This window comes from Palaemon carinicauda, chromosome 42 (genome assembly GCF_036898095.1).
Source record: "Palaemon carinicauda isolate YSFRI2023 chromosome 42, ASM3689809v2, whole genome shotgun sequence".
Classification (NCBI taxonomy): domain Eukaryota; kingdom Metazoa; phylum Arthropoda; class Malacostraca; order Decapoda; family Palaemonidae; genus Palaemon; species Palaemon carinicauda.
This window is the reverse complement of record NC_090766.1, coordinates 7005285-7026304: the sequence shown is the minus strand read 5'-3', so window position 1 is coordinate 7026304 and position 21020 is coordinate 7005285. Positions and strand designations below refer to the sequence as shown.

Sequence of the window (21020 nt, the reverse complement as noted above, 5' to 3'; positions counted from 1 at the left end):
ATGTCATAAATAAATTATAAAAAGACTCATGTCCGCCTGGTCAACAAAAAAGCATTTGCTCAAACTTTGAACTTTTGAAGTTCTACTGATTCAACTACCAGATCGGGATATTTACATTAATTTACACTCCATGTAGTCGATAAAATTACAGGATTTATAAGTTCCTCAGCATATATCCCAATTAAAATCATTAAACATATTTCCTAAAAATCCCTTTAACATAAAATTAATATTAAACCAAAGAAAAATATATCTGGGTAACAATTCAAGATTGAGCGTGCAATTTTCAAAGTGGTCTGTGCACCACATTTACATTTCTACCACGCTCAGAACTAATAAAAGGTTTCCGTATATATTATTAATAAAAAAAGGGAGATATTTACTAGCCCAATATGTTGAGCTAGACTCTCACTGAGCTGCCCCGAAGAAATTCGTGGTGTAAATGCTAAATATTAAATACTAATATTAAATAATAAACAATATGAAATGAAATAATAAAAATAATCTATGATGAAAATTTAAATCTTGTCTATGAAATCTAAGCTTCTTAAAAACATAAAACTCTCAGAATCCGATAAAACGTCATCATTATTAATCATTATTATTTTCCTTAGTATTGTTATGATTATTCCTATGACAAATCCACACGAGATCCATATTGTTTTCCTAATGCATCCTGCATAGCAATACTTTTCGTATCATCTTAAAATTTACGAGATCAAATCAACTAGGCTTTGCTCTGTCTTTCCAATATATAAAAATGGTTATATTGCTACCTTTTATAATTATTACTAGCTAAGCTACAACCCAAGTTGGAAAAGTCGGATGTTATAAGCCCAGGGGCTCCAACAGTAGGATAGAAAATAAAGAAACAGATAGAATAGTGTGGCCGATTGTACCCTCAAGCAAAAGAACTATATTCAAAGACAGAGGAAGACCATGGTACACAGGCTATGGCACTACCCAAGACTATAGAACAATGGTTTGATTTTGGAGCGCCCTTCTCCTAGACGAGTTATTTACCATAGCTAAAGTCTATCTTCTACCCTTACCAAGAGGAAAATAGCCACTGAACAACTGATATGTTCGTATTTAAATGACTTTGATATTTTCATTTATTTGATAAAATTTTAACAGACTTGAGCTTTAACCCCCTTCTAAATCATTTGACGAGTTCTTACGAGTTATTTTGACTTAAAATTTACCCCTTCACTCAATAAGTGCAAAATTTCACCAAAACCAAACTAGCAACATACCTAATGCTGCTTTATGTCTCAATCATTAATTTGTACCGCCATTACTACCATAGATATCATTATCTGTATAGATAATGGAAGCTACTGTTAAGGATAGTATTGTTGAACAAAATATCACCAAACCACTTGAGAGAGAGAGAGAGAGAGAGAGAGAGAGAGAGAGAGAGAGAGAGAGAGAGAGAGAGAGAGAGAGAGAGAGAGAGAGAGAGAGAGAGAGAGAGAGAGATGTGGAAAGCATTCGTTATCTGTAGTTGAGAAACCTAGCCTAAAACAGTGGGTGGGTAACTTCAAGCAATATGATAAAAATACCAAACAATTGGACAACTTACTGATCAAAACCCCTTATAATGAACGATAAAATCATAATAGATGTGATGAAAATGGGCAACAATTTAATCTAAAGGCTATTGTCTCTCGTCTTGCCTTCTAAAGTACTACCAGACCAAGGTCTATGTACACATAGACCTTGTACCAGACACTGCTGACGAAAACATTGCGTCATCGCATAAAAAGACTATGAATATAAATAAGAAAAAACTATGACCACGACTTTGGTACATAGAAAACATGTCTAATTGGGTAATCCCTTGTAAGGAAAACAAAAGTTAAACGTCTTTAACAGGGAACGAGTTCATTTGCATATTTAGATTAATAATGTTGGATGATGCTGCTGCCCTTATTAGCCTGGCACGCCATAGTAACCTAAGCAGACGTCTCGTGAGGCTCATGTAATTGGTTTCATGAATGCGATGTGCTTAACTCATGACTAAGAACCTAGCTAACTGGAGAGAGAGAGAGAGAGAGAGAGAGAGAGAGAGAGAGAGAGAGAGAGAGAGAGAGAGAGAGAGAGAGAGAGAGAGAGAGAGAGAGAGAGGGTAGTTTGTTGTATATAATTTGGCAGTCTTCGCCCTATACTTTTGAAAAGTTACATCAATTCAAACAATTTATATTTATTCATCCAAAATATAAGTATAGTTCACTTATACCAAAATAAACTTTTTGCAACGGAGTAGCCAAACACCGCCAATGGCCGTAAATGCACTAAAAATTAATTATATTATACTGCTATAATAATTCTTATCATTTCCCTGACCTAACCCAATACATAGGACTAGAAAAACAGCATCGCCAATTGTGCTATGACTGTTATAATAAAAAATGAACAATGTAAAACAAAACTTACATCTAACATAAACAATTGAACTTCTCAGTAGTGATCTTAAAATAAACGTCATGGAAAAAAAAAAACATGGCCAAAATCAAATAGGTGTTCTAGGCAAATATTTATGAAGTAAGCATGAACAGCAAATATAGGTAATTAAGCAAATCTATTGCCATCTACGAGATCGTCTGAAAAATTAATTATCGTAGCACTAAAAACTTTGTCAATTTAAGGAGTTTGTTCATTTCCAAAACCTAGAGTCGGTGTAAGAAAATTACAATTTGTAAACATGTCCCTGAGATATGGATTAGATCACATTACCAGATATTACAAACTGTTCATTCATTGAAATTCAAATAATTTATGAATGACACCTCTAAACTATATAAATTGCTTAATTCTACAACTCTTCAAAGATTGATCGCATACAGTATAATTATAGGTCTAGAGTACTAATATGAACATGAAATAATTCGTATTTCTCAAATCAGTTAAAAATATCCTTTGCTACTTTTGGAAAGTTTCTCAAAATACTCCAAAGACTTGAAAAAGACATCAATAACCTAAAAAAGTATTCGATACAATTCACTATGTTAATATGTTTTCCAAATCATATTTGTGGCTAAACCAAACTTTACATTACTCTAACTAATACTTTACTACCCGAACTATTCCCTACCTTGGCTAGCTAGCTAAGTCCCCTCACTCTTCTTTCACCCATATTTCAAATAAAAATGTAAGATAGTTCCCTAAACTCATAATAAAAGAACAATTAGGACACATGAAGTACTTGTAACATATACACCGGGGATTTCTAGACCAAGGAACAATATTAAATACTCAACACAACAAACTGTTTACTTTATCTAAGGCAAAAAAAATTAAAATTCATAAATAAATGAAAGGAAAGTTTCATCTAAATCTACCATTTTTTCAACATAGACCTTTTTAGATACAACTGAAAACCTCATTGTTTTTATATTGACGTAATAAGACTCGCGTGACTAAGTAAAACAAAGCCAACAGTTGTGGTGGTCCACTATCTAAGCCTCTTTGCATCTTGCCAGAAATGAGATTATATACATTGCAACAATGAGATGAAACCACATTGCAAAAGAGGACCAGATATAATAGCTCCTGTTGACCTACTTAGCAAACACAAGGTTATATTTACCCCCAACATGACATACTGTACTAACTTGAATAAAAAAAAGAGGACACTTCAAATTTCTTTATTTGGATGATGATGTAGGGCATCAGAAAAACTTATCCCGAAACACAACTCAACATCAATAATAAGAATAGGGAAGTGGGGAATATGGGGAAAGGAAGAGTACCCCTGGATACAATCCAGTTTATAGCTCCAAGGCAGGTACTCGGGATGGGAAAGATTTAGGAAATAGTGAGAAAGAGAAGTACAGGAGAAGAATAAAAGAGAGGGGCAGACCCTCTTGCGATATTAGGAAGTTGGTATTATTATATTGATACAACTAATATGACATTCAAATCTCAGTAGTGAGTCACAATTAACAACAAAAGACTGCAATAACAAAACAACTCTGGAAGGAACTTAGCATTAATAAACTGATCTAACCCAGGCATGGACGAAACTCTGCAAGTATTAGTGAACTAAGATTTCATGGAGGATAGAAACCTTTCTGAATGTATATAAAAAAAAAGCTTGAGAGTAAAAACAACTTTTTCTATTAAAGTAAAATAGAGTATCTTTGGCACAAGCAGGGTAAAGCAGCATTATTATACAGGAACGATGGGTTTTGTAAGAATTAAGAGGAAAAATTCTCATAATGTTTAGATAGTCAAATTCATTTTCTTCGAAGGAATAGCACATACATGTGCAATTCATATAAATAATTCAGTATCTACACTTTATTGTAAAAGAAAGTATTTGTGGATGAAAGACTCAACAGACACAAGAAACATTATTCAATATACACCAAAATATTCACAATATAGCTAATTAAATTACCAATAATAGAACCATTTTAATACTTTTGGCCCTTCCATACAAGCACATTTTCACTGCTATCTACTCCCCTTCCCCACCTATTCTATTCCTATGATTCGTAGAGATCTTTTGAGGGTTCAATGACTCGTAAAGTTGATAGTCATCATTACTTGTGGATGCTAATCTCTCTCCTGGGGTTCTGATCTGCATCACTGATTAGATATGGGTAGTGTTAGGTAGTAATATCAGATGTTGTGAATGAACAACAGGGATAAGTACACAAAAGAAACCTTCACTCTATTATTATTATTATTACTATTATTATCAATTGCTAAGCTATAACCCAAGTTGGAAAAGCAGGGAAAATAACCCAGTGAGGAAAAGAAACAAGGAAAAATAAATTTTTAAAATGAGTAACAACATTAAAATAAACATATCATATATAAACTATAAAAACTTAAACAAAACAAGAGGAAGAGAAACAAAACAGAACAGCTTGCCCGAGTGTACCCTCAAGCAAGAGAACTCTAACCTAAGACAGTGGAAGACCATGGTACAAAGGTTATGGCACTACCCAAGACTAAAGAACAATGGTTTGATTTTGGGGTGTCCTCCTAGAAGAGCTGCTTGCCATAGCTAAAGAATCTCTTCTATCCTTAATAAGAGGAAAGTAGCCACGGAACAATTAGAGTGCAGTAGTTAACCCCTTGGGTGAAGAAGAATTGTTTGGTAATCTGTGTTGTCAGGTGTATGAGGACAGAGGAGAATAAGTAAAGAATAGGCCAGACTATTCGCTGTGTGTGTAGGCAAAATTGAAAATCTAGGGTGGGAAAGAGCCTGATGGAATGCTCAATAAAAGTAAGTCACACTTAAAAATGAATGAAACTAAACAAGAATTTTAACTTGTTAATTCAAAAGAAACTTATTATTCTGAAGTACTATACACCAGATTAACAAGTTATATCATATTTCTTGACTCTCATTGAGCAAGACTGAAAGATATGATTCCAATAAAGGATCAAAACTATAGCAAGACAAAAGGAAAATAACAGTAGAACTTCAAAAGTTCAAAGTTGGAGCAAATGATTTTTTGTTGACCAGGCGGACATGAGTCTTTTTATAGTTTATTTATGACATATTTGTTTTTGATGTTGTTAATAGTTTATATATGACATGTCTGTTTTGACGTTGTTACTTTTTTTAGAATGATTTATTGTTAATTTGTTCTCCATTTATTAATTTCCTCATTTCCTTTCCTCACTGGGCTATTTTTCCCTGTTGGAGCCCCTGGGCTTATAGCATCTTGCTTTTCCAACTCAGGTTGTAGCTTGGATAGTAATAATAATAATAATAATGAAGAGCAAAGTAGGTGGAATCAGAATGAAAGAGAAATAAAGTGACAATGAAAAGTACCTTTTAGTACTTCCAACATTGCATTAGATAAAACAATCTATAATCAGTACCCTGGCCCCAACAAAGAGCCATAGAGTTTAAAGTTCAGTAAACAATTATTTTGGTAGTCACATCCTACCCAGGATCCATGAGAAGTCCTAACCTGTAGAAGATTATAGTCACATCCAGAAATGAGCCACAGCACTATCTACTAACCCCCAACCCCCAATAAAACATGTACATACCATACCAACCTTGTACTTATAGTAGAAAATACTTAATATTCATTAATGTACAACATCTATTTTAGGAGACATACCAAGACACCCTGTATAGAGTTATGTCTGACTCATGTAATAGGTTAATTAAACTTAATAGTGTGCCAACAACAAAGACCACAATGTACAGTACAGAAATCTCCATTTGGACCACTTTCTGTTAAGCCTTCATAACAAAACCCCTAATTCCTTTTGTAGGATGATCTAATTGTTAACAGAACATTTTTATCTTGTTCAAAAGTTGTATTGCACTTCCAAAATTACCAGTCTTGAAAGATATAAAATGACACTTGCCTTGCAAAAATAAATAAATAAATAAATAAATAAATAACAGGTTTCAAAATCAAATCACCTACACCCATACAATAACGGTCTTTAAATAGCAAGCTATAGTATTTGAATAAAAAAATTAGAACTTCACAGCAAAGTCTAATACTGTACACTATTGCAATTTACCCATGACAAGTCTATTTCTACAATTTATGCTATTATTATTATTACTAGCTGAGCTACAACCCTAGTTGGAAAAGTAGGATACTATAACCCCAAGGGCTTCAACAAGGAAAGATAGCTGTACCTGTACTGTATTACTATCAAAGTTATATGTAAGCCATTATTATTATTATTAATTGCTAAGTTAGAAAAGCAGAATGCTATAAGCCCAGGGGCCCCAACAGGGAAAATAGCCCAGTGAGGAAAGGAAACAAGGAAAAATAAAGTATTTGAAGGACAGTAACAAAATTAAAATAAATAATTCCTATATAAACTATAAATATTTTAACAAAACAAGAGGAAGAGAAATTAGATAGAATAGTGTGACCGAGTGTACCCTCAAGCAAGAGCATTCTAACTCAATATTTTAGAGGCAGACAATTGAATTTTCAATATTCTTATTATTATTTTCTTAAATCTTGGGTCAAATTAGTAGCTTTTCCTTGTTACTGTATCTAGTGTATCACCAATATTAAATAAAAAAATTTCCAATTTCATTGAAAATTATTTAATTTGTTCTGATTATGGGAATAGGAACTTGATCACAATTTTATTTAATGACTTGATAAGAAACAAAATCTTCCGAACAATGAAATTATTATGCAGGGGTTGATAAAAATTGCTTATCAATTTGATAAGCTTATTACAGTACAGTATATACATTATTTCTACAGTACAGTATATACATTGTTACTCTTCTCAAAAATTTATTTTTTCTTTGTTTCCTTTCCTCACTAGGCTATTTTCCCTGTGTGAGCCCCTGGGCTTATAGCATCCTGCTTTTCCAACGAAGGTTGTAGCTTAGCAAGTAATAATAATAATAATAATAATCAGGTGGTTTTGAGGAGGCCACTTGGGTTTTCAGATCTACCTTCCAATTTTAAAACTACCACTCTCTATAACTATTCTTTTCATTAATCAAAACTTACTAAGAGTGTTCAAGGATGAGAAATTTACTTACTTCAATATTATGAAGGACTCTATCAATGTGCATCCTAGATGATGAAATTAATTATTTTCATCATCTTGGGGGTGCTAATACAATGTTAAATTCAAGTCATACGGAAAATTTCAAGGAAAATACCCAATTAACAAACTGCAGTATGTCACTAAATTATTCTAACAAGAAGTTTTTATGATGAAGATTGTGAAAAACATTGTACATGGAAAAAATTGCTACTTTACCTATCCTCCTGCCTTAAGTAAACCACTGATGTTTAAAAAATTTAACATCTAAAATGTACATATATTTTGATCATTCAAAGTTTAGAGTGAAGGCTTTCCTCACCATAACTTGATAAAATACAGAATTACTGTAATGTAAACATTCGACTGTTTAAGAACATGCCGTTTCAATTTACAATCGGCTAAATATATTCCAGGAATTCGACATAAATATTATTACCTATACTCAATTTTTTTTAATGAGGTGCATTTGCATTTACTCGCAGGGGTGCCCTTTCAGCTCGGAAAAGTTTCCTAGCGGCTGATTGGTTGGACAAAATAACTCTGACCAATCAGCTACTGGGAGACTCTTCAGAGCTAAAAGGGCACCCCTGCGAGTCAGTACAAATGCTCCTTGTTATAAAAAATTGATTATAGGTAAGAATATTTATGTCGAATTCCTGGAATATATTTAGCGGATTGTAAAAAAATGAGTAGTATTAATTTTCATTTTGAGGACTAGAATTTGGGGTGACGGTGATAAAAAATATTTCATCTGACCAAATAGATTTTTTTTTCAGGAGGAATTTCAGGGATTAAAAATAAAAAAATCTGCGACCGGTCTGCTATTTTGAAGGTTTATTTCTACTCCCAATGAGCTTTCAAGCAATTTAAAAATATATTCACTTAGAAAATGCTTTCTATAGATCTACAGTATATTCTTACTTCTTAATTTTTTCTTTTTAAAACAATAATTTTTTAATACACTTCGTAGACGGTTGTAATATGCCAAAGGCAGATTGAAGTGGTAACCAGTATTCTATGTTTTAAAAGAAATTTCAGTCTTAATGCAGACTGTAGTACAGTCGTGCCATCTAAAATTATCATTGCTTCTACCCTGCCTAACCTAACTTGGCCTATGCTACGTAAGGCCTTTCTTCATTTCTTATGGGAGACTTTCATACTACAACTACTCAACATACATTTTTTTTCAGACAATTATCCAATATCTACTTTGAGTATAATTTCAAACAAAAAAAAATATTTATAATATACATATGTATGATGCAATTAACGGCCGAGAAGTGATCAATGCTTATGTTAATTACACAATTTGTAAGCAGAAAATTTATCCCTAAAAAATAGCTTAAATTTCCACCATTTGACCTATGCCTACTGCGAACCTAGTAAGGCCTGTATAGGCCTAGCTTATCTCATGGTAGGCTAGGCTAGCATCCTACATCAGGAATCGGACAAGTCTCCTCATTCTGGCTTAGGTAAAGTAATTATTGTGCTATTTTATTTCTTAATTTAAGCTATTTTATTTCTCAGTTTTGTTCTCCCTAAATATTCTAAACATATAGATATAATTAGCTGCTTTACATGTATTGAATTCATAGCCTATGCGTGTCTTCGAGGCCGTTTACGGCAGGCATGGTGGGAAATACTAAAAGGGGCGTGACGAGGGAAAACATGAATTTCTATAAATCCAAAATAATGACACATTTGCAAAGTTTCGCATAATAACCACAATGACATGTCACATTAACGTACAAAGTAAAACAATAAATAATCAGTTCAGTTTCGTGAAAATCGCGTAGCGACGCGATCTCGTACCCGAACGAAGTTTGACTTCATTGTAATCTTTGGAAGAATAAAAAATATGTTTTTTAACTATTACTTACCCGTGAGAAGTGGCTGGATGACACCATTCTGGGAGTGTTTATTCCGGATACGGTCAGATGCGACTTCGACCCGATCTCCTGTTAACATGGTTTCGATTTGTCGTTTTTTCAGTCACCACAAGAATAAGAGAGAAACGCGAACTTGTTCTAGCGACGCTGACGCACGAATAAATTCGTCTGCTGTTGTGTCTGGCGTTGTGTCACCTGGGGAACTATAGACGAAACGAAAACAGTGTAAAAAATTATGTATGTAACAAATAAGCATCGTTATGTTCCATTCGAGCTTATAAATATGGTACAATTATATATATTCCAATATCTTTCATACCACAGATGCTTATACTTATATCGTTTATGAAAAGGGGCGGAGCTTGCGCAGACGACTTTGTGGGCGGGAAGGGCTCTAGGTCACAGAAGGACATGAAATGCATACATATCGCGATTAGACTTGATGAAAGTTGAAAAAAAAATGCGTTTCTAAATATCTGCTTTGCAGGTGTTTAGGCAGTTATAGAGAATTATAGAGATATCACGTGCAAATAACAAAAGTTTTTGAGTCTTATACCACGTGTTATGAATATTCAAGTTTGAAAGATTGAGAAAATTTTAATGGGCCACTGACATGACCTTCAAAGTTAAATCAACTGGAGTGCATTTAAAATTTGGATGATTTACATTACTATATCAACTGAAACACGCATTTTTTTCCATATTGGTATACACTTTTAATGTTGTCGAAGAAAAGGTTTATGACAATAAAAGCAGAGAGCCTGTTACGCCACATTTAATTAGACAACAGGAAAATTAAAAATTGTTTTGACCAAAATGCGGAAATGTCTGTTGTAAAGTAACTTAATACCAGAAGGGCCTCGTAGACTACAATGTCAAGACGTTTTGACTTTTTTAGAATGATTTATTGTTAATTTGTTCTCTTCATTTATTTATTTCCTTATTTCCTTTCCTCACTGGGCTATTTTTCCCTATTGGGGTCCCTGGGCTTATAGCATCTTGCTTTTCCAACTAGGGTTGTAGCTTGGATAGTAATAATAATAATAATAATAGGAAGTGTGCAGAAGGAAAAAAATATATATATAAAAAAGAAAAGTATATGATGTGTGGATTTGGATAGATAGAAGACTGAAAAACTTAATTTTGAAATTTGCATTATAATAATGTCACCATCAAACCCTTCTCTCTCTCTCTCTCTCTCTCTCTCTCTCTCTCTCTCTCTCTCTCTCTCTCTCTCTCTCTCTCTCTCTCTCTCTCTCTCAGTAAAATCTCACCTGCGATTATTGATCTTTTTCTGTTGATTTGATTCCCAGTTTCATTACTTTCAATGTTCTTCTAGAAATTTATATATAAGGCTAATAGTTCATACCAAATCTGTTAATGGCTACCATATAAAACAATGTTAAAAAGTATTCATCAATCTTAATTGATAAAGGACATTTCTGTTTGGTAAATTTAAAATGTGTTTATCAATGAAAAATTCTGCTATTGTTCAGTGGGTACGTTCCTCTTGATAAGGGTAGAAGAGACTCTTTAGCTATGGTAAACAGCTCTTTAAGGAGGACACTCCAAAATCAAACCATTGTTCTCTAGTCTTGGGTAGTGCCATAGCCTCTGTATCATGGTCTTCCACTGTCTTGGGTTAGAGTTCTCTTGCTTGAGGGTACACTCGGGCACACTATCCTATCCTGTTTCTCCTCCTCTTGTTATTTTGGAGTTTTTATAGTTTATACATGAAAGATTTATTTTGATATTTTTTTTTTGTACCATAGCCGTCAAAATATTTATACAGACATACTCACACAGATTCGAACACTTCCCATCTCTCTTCCTTCCTAACTAGCCTACAACCCTCTGGTTCAGCAATTTGTGGGTGTGTGTGGTTTCGAGTGGACCTCTTGGACTAGGAGTATCCTTTCTCAATAGGGTATGACTACTCCTCTCTCCCTGAGCATGACAGGGAAGATATATATATATATATATATATATATATATATATATATATATATATATATATATATATATATATATATATATATATATATAGTCAGAAATTGCTCTTTAATTTATTATTATTATTATTATTATTATTATTATTATTATTATTACTACTACTACTACTACTACTCGCTGAGCTACAACCCTAGTTGAAAAAGCAGAATGCTATAAGCCCAAGAGCTCCAACAGGGTAAATAGTCCAGTGAGGAAGGAAAATGAACTACAAGAGAAGTATAAGAACAATAATAACATTAAAATAAATCTTTCATTTATAAACTATAAAAACTCCAAAATAACAAGAGGAAGAGAAACAGGATAGGATAGTGTGTACCCTCAAGCAAGAGAACTCTAACCCAAGAGAGTGGAAGACCATGGTACAGAGGCTATGGCACTACCCAAGACTAGAAAAACAATGGATTGATTTTGGAGTGTCCTCCTTAAAGAGCTGTTTACCATAGCTAGAGTCTCTTCTACCCTTATCAAGAGGAAAGTACCCACTGAACAATTACAGTGCAGTAGTTAACCCCTTGGGTGAAGAAGAATTCTTTGGTAATCTCAGTATTGTCAGGTGCATGAGGACAGAGGAGAATAAGTAAAGAATAGGCCAGACTATTCACCGTGTGTGTGGGCAAAGGGAAAATGAACCTTAACCAGAGAGAAGGATCCAATGTAGTACTGTCTGGCCAGTCAAAAGACACCGTAACTCTAGCGATAGTATCTCAACGGGTGGCTGGTGCCCTGGCCAACCTACTTCCTACCTACAGTACAAGTATTATTTGAGTAGGCCGTCTGCTCAGTAGCAACGTTTTAGATGAATGAATATGGCCAATAAAATCCAGTGTTGGGACATGGGAGGCCATTCAACACCCATGTATATGCGGCATAAAACTTACCAGTTGCACTATCAAGTTTAAGAAGTTGGACAGCAAGACGGAATGGAATATTGTAAAAGACTAAAAAGTGTGTAGCCCAGGAAAGAAAGGACTCTTTAAGGACCTTTAAGTAATGCCTACAGTGAGGTGTGCGAGGTGTACTGATGGCACATAACAGCGATGCATCATGATCATCATTGTAAAAGTTTTCTTGCCAGTTTGTACATTCATTTATTTATTTCCTTATTTCCTTTCCTCACTAGGCTATTTTTCCCTATTGGAGCCCTTGGGCTTATAGCATCTTGCTTTTCCAACTAGGGTTGTAGCTTGGCTAGTAATAATAATAAGAATAATTAGACATTCAGAAAGAGCTCGTGTTCTGCAATGAGTAGAACAAACCTTAATCAACGATAATAGGCTATATGACAAAACATAATTTGGTTATTATTGTGAAGGTAGAATATAGTATTATCCATTCCCTATAACCTCGATATTTCACATGTCTACAGTGTCACCCAATTTATGCCAGTCTGATGTACTGTACATCAGTTCCAACATTATGTTACTCCTTAAATATTAGATACAAAATAAAATACAACTTAAGCAATTTTGTCCCAACTTCCATCAGTCTCCTTATCATAAAATAATAAAGAATTACTGTACTTCCTACGGAAGCTTAATCGTGTAACATGCAACATGCACGACAAACTAATTGAACGACGGTGTCAGAGATTAATATCTAGATCAGGAATAAGAAATTTAATAGACTAATTTCCTATCCAACAAATATGATGAGAATCAGCAGCTGAAGACCAGACAGGAGAACAGTACTATATTTGGGTTGGGTAAAATTTTCTTATAATCATGGACTTTTAATTGAACTGAATGATGAATTGATATAATTAGAAATCTAAAACGTTGACTTTGGTCACAAATTCCAAGTTTTAACCTAAAGATAGGTTTTGGATTTCAGTGTCATGGACTACTCAGGATTGTCCTCAGCGACGAGAACTATGAATTTGACCACAGCTCTGTTACATCGAGTCGGTTATTGTCACCCTGTACGGTGCTCAGTACTGTATATTTGACTTTACTGTATGTGGAATAATTATGTAAAACATCTTAACCCATTATTTTTTATGTAGGCACTGTTTTGGATCTGGTGTCATAAAATTATGAATAAATATAAAGAAACTATTGCTTATTGAAATTTCCAGGCATTCCTGAATATAACCAACTTCATAAAACACACCTGCGTATGTGAAGGTCCAATTGTGATCAATTCGTCAATGGAATTTCATACATTTTTTATTTACAGATAAACCAAGGGCGAGCACATCTTTACTTTCTTCATGAAAATCTGGTAGCGATAAAATCTTTCCACCAATAGGAATGAGACAGCCGATATATAGTCTGCAACCAAATAATCTCCTGAAAACATCTGCTTCTCAAATTTACCCTTTATATGAAAGCAGTTTTTCCATTCTTCCATCATCAAGTCCTCTTCCTATATTTCATTGGATCTTCAGTTGACCAATCAAGACAGAGCTACACCATTCAGTTAATATTCTGTGGACTGCTTTTTAATCCAAACATTTTTTTATAGTCTTATTGACCTTATCGACATAGATGATTTGGTAATAAATTTATCGCTAATCATTGTTTTCATCTCATGCAGCTTTAAATACAGTACAATACTCCCAGTTCACTTTTTAAAAAGATATTCTTCATTCAGCGGTAATTCCTCATTTTAAGTTTTCTTAATTTTCTTTTTCCAACAGCTCTTGGTTTCCTCCATAAACCATTGCTACTTGCATCAAATTCTTCAGGATTGTAGAAATTCTAAGCATCAATTGGGTTTTTAAATTACAAAGAAATTACACTTACACCAGGCAAAATACTCTGTACCTCATTTCTTCCAGGATTAGGGTAAGCATGAAAAGATAATTATTTTTGTTCCCAAGAAGAAAGACTTGAAATCTTCCAAGTGTACTTTGAAGTATTTTTTTTTTTTTTCATTCCAGGAAACTAGTAATGGGGTATACTATAATATACAGTATCAACAAATGTTTCTTTAAGTTGATCTTGTTTGCCTCCTAACACTATTCTACATATTTGGCTAAAAAACTTTTTACTTTCAAATGGAATATTACATGAATACTGTATTGTGAATTTAGGATTTTAGCTTGTTTTCCTCCATTCACATCGATTATTCAGATTTGGAACTACAGTAATCCATTTTATGTTCCAAGTCATTACTTCCTTTCCTGGTATAAAAACTTTTCTGTTATCAGGAGCAGCCAAACTAGATAAGCCTCTTCACTGTTGGCTGATTGTTGTTTAAACTTAAGTGTGTTATTCTACATATTTGGCTAACAAACTTTTTACTTTCAAGTGGAACATTACACGAATATTGTGAATTTAGGATTTTAGCTTGTTTTCCCCCATTCAAATCAACTAATCAGATTTGGAACATTCATTTTACGTTCCAAGTCATTATTTCCTTTCCTGGTATAAAAACTTTCCTGTTATCAGGAGCAGCCAAACTAGCTAAGCCTCTTCACTGTTGGCCGATTGTTGTTTAAACTTACAGTGTTAGCATCAGAACTTCAATAACTTTAACCAGATCATGAAGGAATGAATACTCAATGCACAGCTGCAAAATTTCCACAAACAGGATTATGGAAAATGCTGGATACCATTACAATTTATACTTCCATTTACACAAGACAGACAGGACAATATGTAAAATGAAATATATATTAATATTTATGTACATATATTGAACAATACCAATTAGGAGCTAATAAACACTCACATTTATGACATTGTGCCTCATCGGACATCCTATATACATTGCTGAAAATATCCTAATTCTGCATCAACGAGCAGGGAATGGTCACTTTTACACGTAGCATGCACACTTTAAGTACATTCAACACTTACAAAATGTTTTTACTGTACTTAAAAAGTTTGCATGAAAGTACACAATTAATTTTTACTACTGCACGTAAATTTACAGAAATATCCCATAACATTAAATAAACTATAAATATACTCTTCTAAATTTCAACCTTAACAAGGATACTGTTTATCAAACTAAACGGTTATGTTTATCCAACTAAACTGTTACCACTAGTTGATAGATGAAGTCAAATCAATTCTTTTAATTCCTAGTGACAACCTACGTACTATCACCTATGCGATTATAAAACCAATTTCCGTTTTTTATTCTCAAGGTAATGTACAATTTTCTTTTATCTAGATAGATATGTTACAAATGTTGAATCCTAGGTCCAAGCTTTGCATATCATAGCAATTTACAAAAGCCTGGATTTCTGCTTGTGTTCATAAAATTCCAGTATACAATATTATACTTACACCTGGAACAGCATATCACCAACCTTGTGCTAAACTGGGAAGATCCAATATCAAAATTTGTAAAGACTTTTAATCATTTGTTCAGAGAAACTCATAACTCAACTTCTACTCAGGCTACCCATCTCCCCTTGCAGAACTTTTTCCTGCCCTGTACTGTATATAAAATTGGTAGTGAAACCAAAGTAATGTACTTCCATTTATAAAATTTCCATAAAAAAAAATAGGAATGTAACGGAAATAATAATCAATTATCAATTACCTCCAAAAAAGTATGTATATTTCTTTTCGATTAAATAAAATATTTGAAATCACATCCCAAAATATATTGCTAAGAATAAGAAATATATAAAAACTTCATTAAAATACTATTCAAAGTTTCAGACATTTAAAGTTTGCACCAGATGCAATACTTATTAAAATGAAGGCCAAAAAAAGGGTGCATACCTAATCCCTGCTTTAATTGACCACAAAGGGCCCTTTCTTTTATTATCCTTTAAAGACAATTGAATTCTGAACAAAATCCCCTCAAAAAGTATGACACAAATATACAATGATCGTGAATTAAACTCATAAGAAAGGCTTTATTCTATTTTCAGAGATGACACGATTAAAGAATTGGTATGTAGTTGTCAATCTTTGCCCTGTGCTTCTGAGCGATACATTCGGCGATCCAAACGATGTTGCGGCATTCTTGTTCCTTCAACTTCAGGTAAGCGTAGAAGACGCCAAAGTGGAACTGGTGCAAAAACGCATTCACGTTCAGCTTGACTTCGTGCTCGAAGAATTTGTCCTCGAGGGTCTTCTCCCCTGGGTTGTTCCCAGCGCCTTCAAACAATGCACGATATTCCTGAAGGTTGACAGCGGGTTAGCGGAATAAATCGGACATCTGCATTAATGTGACTAATGTTATAAACCATAACATCGTTTTAACTGGTCTATTAAACCTTGAGGTAAAATTCATTATCATATAATATTCAAGGCAAGTTACAGATGGTAACTGCCATAATAAACAAGTAATCTTTGAGGTATCAAACCTATCCCTTTGATGGACCATTAACTGAGGGTCCACTCGGGCACAATATTCTATCTTATTTCTCTTCCTCTTGTTGGTTTTTTAAGTTTATATGTTGAAGATTTATTTTAATGTTGTTCTTAAACTTCTCTTATAGCCTATTTCCTTGTTTCCTTTCCTCACAGCTATTTTCCCTCTTGGGACTTTGGGTCTATAGCATCCTGCTTTTCCAACTAGGGTTATAGCTTAGCAAGTAATAATAATAATACTAATATTAATAATAATAAAGGAGATACTTTAACTGTGTCCCACAAAATGCTGAACAACAGCTGAACAACATAGTCAAAAACTTTTTTAATAATAATTTACCTATTGAACTCAAATGAGCATATTATTATAATTATGATTTTTACTAAATACAGCCACATCAATGAATCATTTCTTGATAAAATAGCTGGTCCAAAAGATTGTTTTTAAAAGGGCAAAAACTAGAGCAAGACAACATAATTATGCAGCTGGGACCAATAGGAACAAAGAAAACTGAAAATCAGGAAGCAGAAAGCAATTTAACTGTAGCCAAAATGATACTTGGAATTATTCTTCCAGGACATACAATACTGCATGTAGTACTTTACTTATAAATAGCATGCAATAAGTGGACACATTAAAAATATCTATAAACTCCATGTTGTACTGTAACATATTCCAGCATACAAACTATACACCTCACATAAATAAAAAAAAAAAAAAAAAAAATTTTCATATTTCCTGACCTGGTGAATCAAATATTTTCTAAAACAAATCCAGTTTCTCTCTAATTACATCAACTGGCTAAAACTCTACCAAACAAATTTCCAAAATGTAATGCAGGTAACAATGAGTGGGGTACAATAAACAAAATTAAACTGAATTTAAATACAAAAATACTATGTTTGAATTGTAGCTGTTCAAGAAAAATATGCCTCTATTATAACCTTTCCTGTTGCTTCCTCCGATGCCTTAGATGACCGCGGAGGTAGCAGCAGTAGGGGATTCAGCATTATGAAGCTTCATCTGTGGTGGATAATGTGGGAGGGTGGGCTGTGGCACCCTAGCAGTACCAGCTGAACTCGGTTGAGTCCCTCCTTAGGCTGGGAGGAACGTAGAGATTAGAGGTCCCCTTTTTGGTTTTTGTTTCATTTGTTGATGTCGGCTAACCCCCAGAATTGGGGGAAGTGCCTTGGTATATGTATGTATGTATGTATAACCTATCTGGCCAAAATTCTTGTTTTGGATAAAGAAAATGCTTGGGTACAAACGAGTACACTAAAAACAAAGCAGATGAAAGATTTCTAAAAATACTAAATTAGCAGAAGCTAAAGACTGTTCAGGGTTGTTGTGGCCTGATTGGTAACGTCTCTGCCTGGTGTTTGTCAGTCGGGGGTTCGAGTCCCGCTCAGTCTCATTAGGGCCATTAGTGTCTGCAACCTTACCATCCTTGTGAGCTAAGGTAGGGGACTTTGGGGGAGCCTAAAGGTCTATCTGCTGAGTTTTCAGCAGCCATTGCCTGGCCCTCCCTGGTTCTAGCTTGGGTGGAGAGAGGGCTTGGGCACTGATCATATGATATATGGTCAGTCTCTAGGTCATTGTCCTGCTTGATAGGGCAATGTCACTGTCCCTTGCCTCTGCTATTCATAAGCAGCCTTTAAACCATTAAAGGCCTTTAAACTATCAACCCTGAAATACTGTACTACACTCTGTGTTATACTAAAAACCTTCTTCTAGAAAAGCTAAATTCTCAAAAGCTTAATTATGTACAACCTTCTGACTACTTACTGTGTAAAACTCAGCCACTTGTTTGACATTTTCGGGGTCATCAGCACGTGCCAGAGCAGCTAGGCCATCAGGGTACAGCTTACCACACTGAGGGTAAAGTTTCTTACGATCTTCATTGGTCAACTCCGTTCCGAAGCTGTTCAGAGTGATGATAAATGCTCTCCTGTCTGCCTCAAACTGTTATGCATAAAAAGAGGAATTGAAATTTTCAATGCCGTACATGTATCATACTGTGATGAAATTTAATAAAATATTAAGAGGACCGTACCAAATATTTTGCCTTTACATTATTATCAAAGATAAACTAAAGATTTTTTGTACTCAATATTAATAACAAGCAGATTAAAAAGTGAAGCACGTAAAACAAAACACAAACAAGATTATAAACTTACAGCCAAGATCTCACACATGACTTCAGCAGTAGTTCCACCCAAGGACTTGCAATAACTGTAAAAAGATTCCAGGTATGCCTTATACAGGGTGTTTCGGATGATCTCAATGTTAAGCTCATCTAAATCCTGTTCACTGATGCACTCCCCGAAGAAGTCAGCTGTAGATTTAAAATGATTTGATATAAGGCAAATATTTTCTTCTATATCATATCTTCCCGTTGATATGCTAAAAAAACTACATATCTTAAAATAATTTTTATGTTTCCTAACTATATAAACCTTAGTCCTTTATATGGGTTTACTCCCAAGTTATTTTGCTACGACTTGAAAGAAAAACCTGCGTAACTGGCAATTTTGTATGGCTACCAGGGAACTCCATGGCTGGGTAAGGCACTCATACCATACCTCTGAGAGGCTAAGGCACTCATAACATACCTCTGAGAGGCTAAGTCACTCTGCTTATCATCAAGACTTGTGGGGTAGGTGAGGTGGGACATTTGGATAAATGAATCAGATTTGTATAGCTAGAAAAAATACAAATTATTTGAAAATAAATTTCGTTAGTTCCTATGCGGATGCAAACTTCCGAGTCATTTATATGGGGAGTCTTCCTTTGGTGAGAGAAAGTCTCCGTCATTGGACGGGTCTACCTAGCTCCAGATCACTGATAGGTCACCACAAAAAAGGAGAAAGCTATATGTATGACAATCAGACCGCCTCGTAGATAGGCAAGTGTGTATGTCAACCTCAATTCCTAAGTCACTGATATGACAGAAGTAAATATTCTTGTATGAACTGTTATCAGAATGTAAAAGAAATATTGACCCATGAAAATTTTGTCACAAATACAGACAAGATATGTTATTCTTACCTGCATGAGGCTTCCTTTGGTGAAGATACTCCCTGGTGAGGGCTGGATGAAGAAGAAAGTGAAGAAAAGTGCACATTCCACTTTCTTACCATTTTATTTGGAGAATAACTGATGATGTGATAAAAGATTAAGCGTCCTGTAAGAGCTTGGGCTATATCAGCTGTTGTGCTGCAACAATGGATCCATAGAAAAGGAATTCGGCAATCTATGGGTCCAGGCCTTTAGATATTGGGCTGTAAAGGTAGTGTGTCTTTTCCAGACACTGAATGGTTCTAAAATAACACTACGGTTGCAGGAAGACCCTGAGTGTCATGAGTTCTAGGGGGAGCCTTGGCAGCGCTTCCCCCAAGGATATACAGGCTTTGAGAAAAACTGCACAGTCAAAAAGAGATAATGTTCTAAGAAATTTTCTTCTTGATGCATACTGTGTTCACAAACAGATTAGAGATCTTTGGTCGGTGAGGAGCCATTCTCTTAAGGTATTTCCTGACCCCTGTTACAAGACAGAGTAACAAATTATCCACATCATCAGTTACCTCTCTTATAGACAAGATGTTAAAAGAGTCTGGTCAATGTATGGATTTTGAGTTTTAGCCATAAACTATGGAACAAAGGAAAAAAATATAGTTTTCCATCCCTTGGAATGCAATAGGAAGTAGGACAAGCCATGCAGTTTGCTCACTCTCTTGGCTTACATCAGGGCTAGGAGACAGGTCAGGTTTCAGTATGAGGCCTTATCTAAAGGCTCATAAGGAGCCACCTTAAGGGTCAAGATGGGGGTTTAAGTTCCTGAGGTGAGCAGGTCTGTTCAAGGCTTCTGATAAGAGCTGACAGCACCCTAGAGGAATAGATTGATTCCCTTCAGTTTAAAGACTTGGCGCAAGGCTGAGCAAAAGCTTTTAACCGCTGTGACAGAAACTTCTCATTCCACAGAAACAAATGAAAATCTGCAATCAGGGAAAAAATGGCCTTGAGTGTAGCAATATTCCCGCTACCACACCAATCACAGAAAGTTTACTAATTCGCCTGGTAAACCACTGCAGAAGACTTCTGGAGATATCCTGAAAGTTGCTTCGCCGTCATTCTTGAAAACCCTCTTTCGGAGGAGGTGCTAGCTAACCTTCAACCATTAAGAGACAGGCAGTGATCTGCGTCATGGTACTTCTTTATGTGTGGTTAACACAGTAGGCTTAGTCAAGCTGGAAGTCCCCTTGAAACTTCGACGAGAACATCCAGGTCTGGAAATCACTCCACTTGAGGCCATCATAAGGTGAG

The 21020-nt window shown here is 34.7% G+C and overlaps 2 protein-coding genes across 2 annotated transcripts in view; both read right to left on the bottom strand.

Moving 5' to 3' along the window:
* Naprt (nicotinate phosphoribosyltransferase) overlaps positions 1–9590 on the bottom strand; it is a 145861-nt gene extending 136271 nt beyond the window's left edge. The window contains exon 1 of the mRNA XM_068365002.1: positions 9396–9590. Coding sequence (XP_068221103.1) covers positions 9396–9483 — 88 coding nt within the window. The 5' untranslated portion in view covers positions 9484–9590. The remainder of the gene's footprint in view (positions 1–9395) is intronic.
* Positions 9591–14970: 5380 nt separating this feature from the next.
* The window catches only part of VhaAC39-1 (V-type proton ATPase subunit VhaAC39-1), a 56407-nt gene continuing 50357 nt past the window's right edge, over positions 14971–21020 (bottom strand). Inside the window, exons 5-7 of the mRNA XM_068365003.1 lie at positions 18875–19032; positions 18483–18659; positions 14971–16502 (exon numbers count right to left, since the gene is read on the bottom strand). Coding sequence (XP_068221104.1) covers positions 16263–16502; positions 18483–18659; positions 18875–19032 — 575 coding nt within the window. The 3' untranslated portion in view covers positions 14971–16262. The remainder of the gene's footprint in view (positions 16503–18482; positions 18660–18874; positions 19033–21020) is intronic.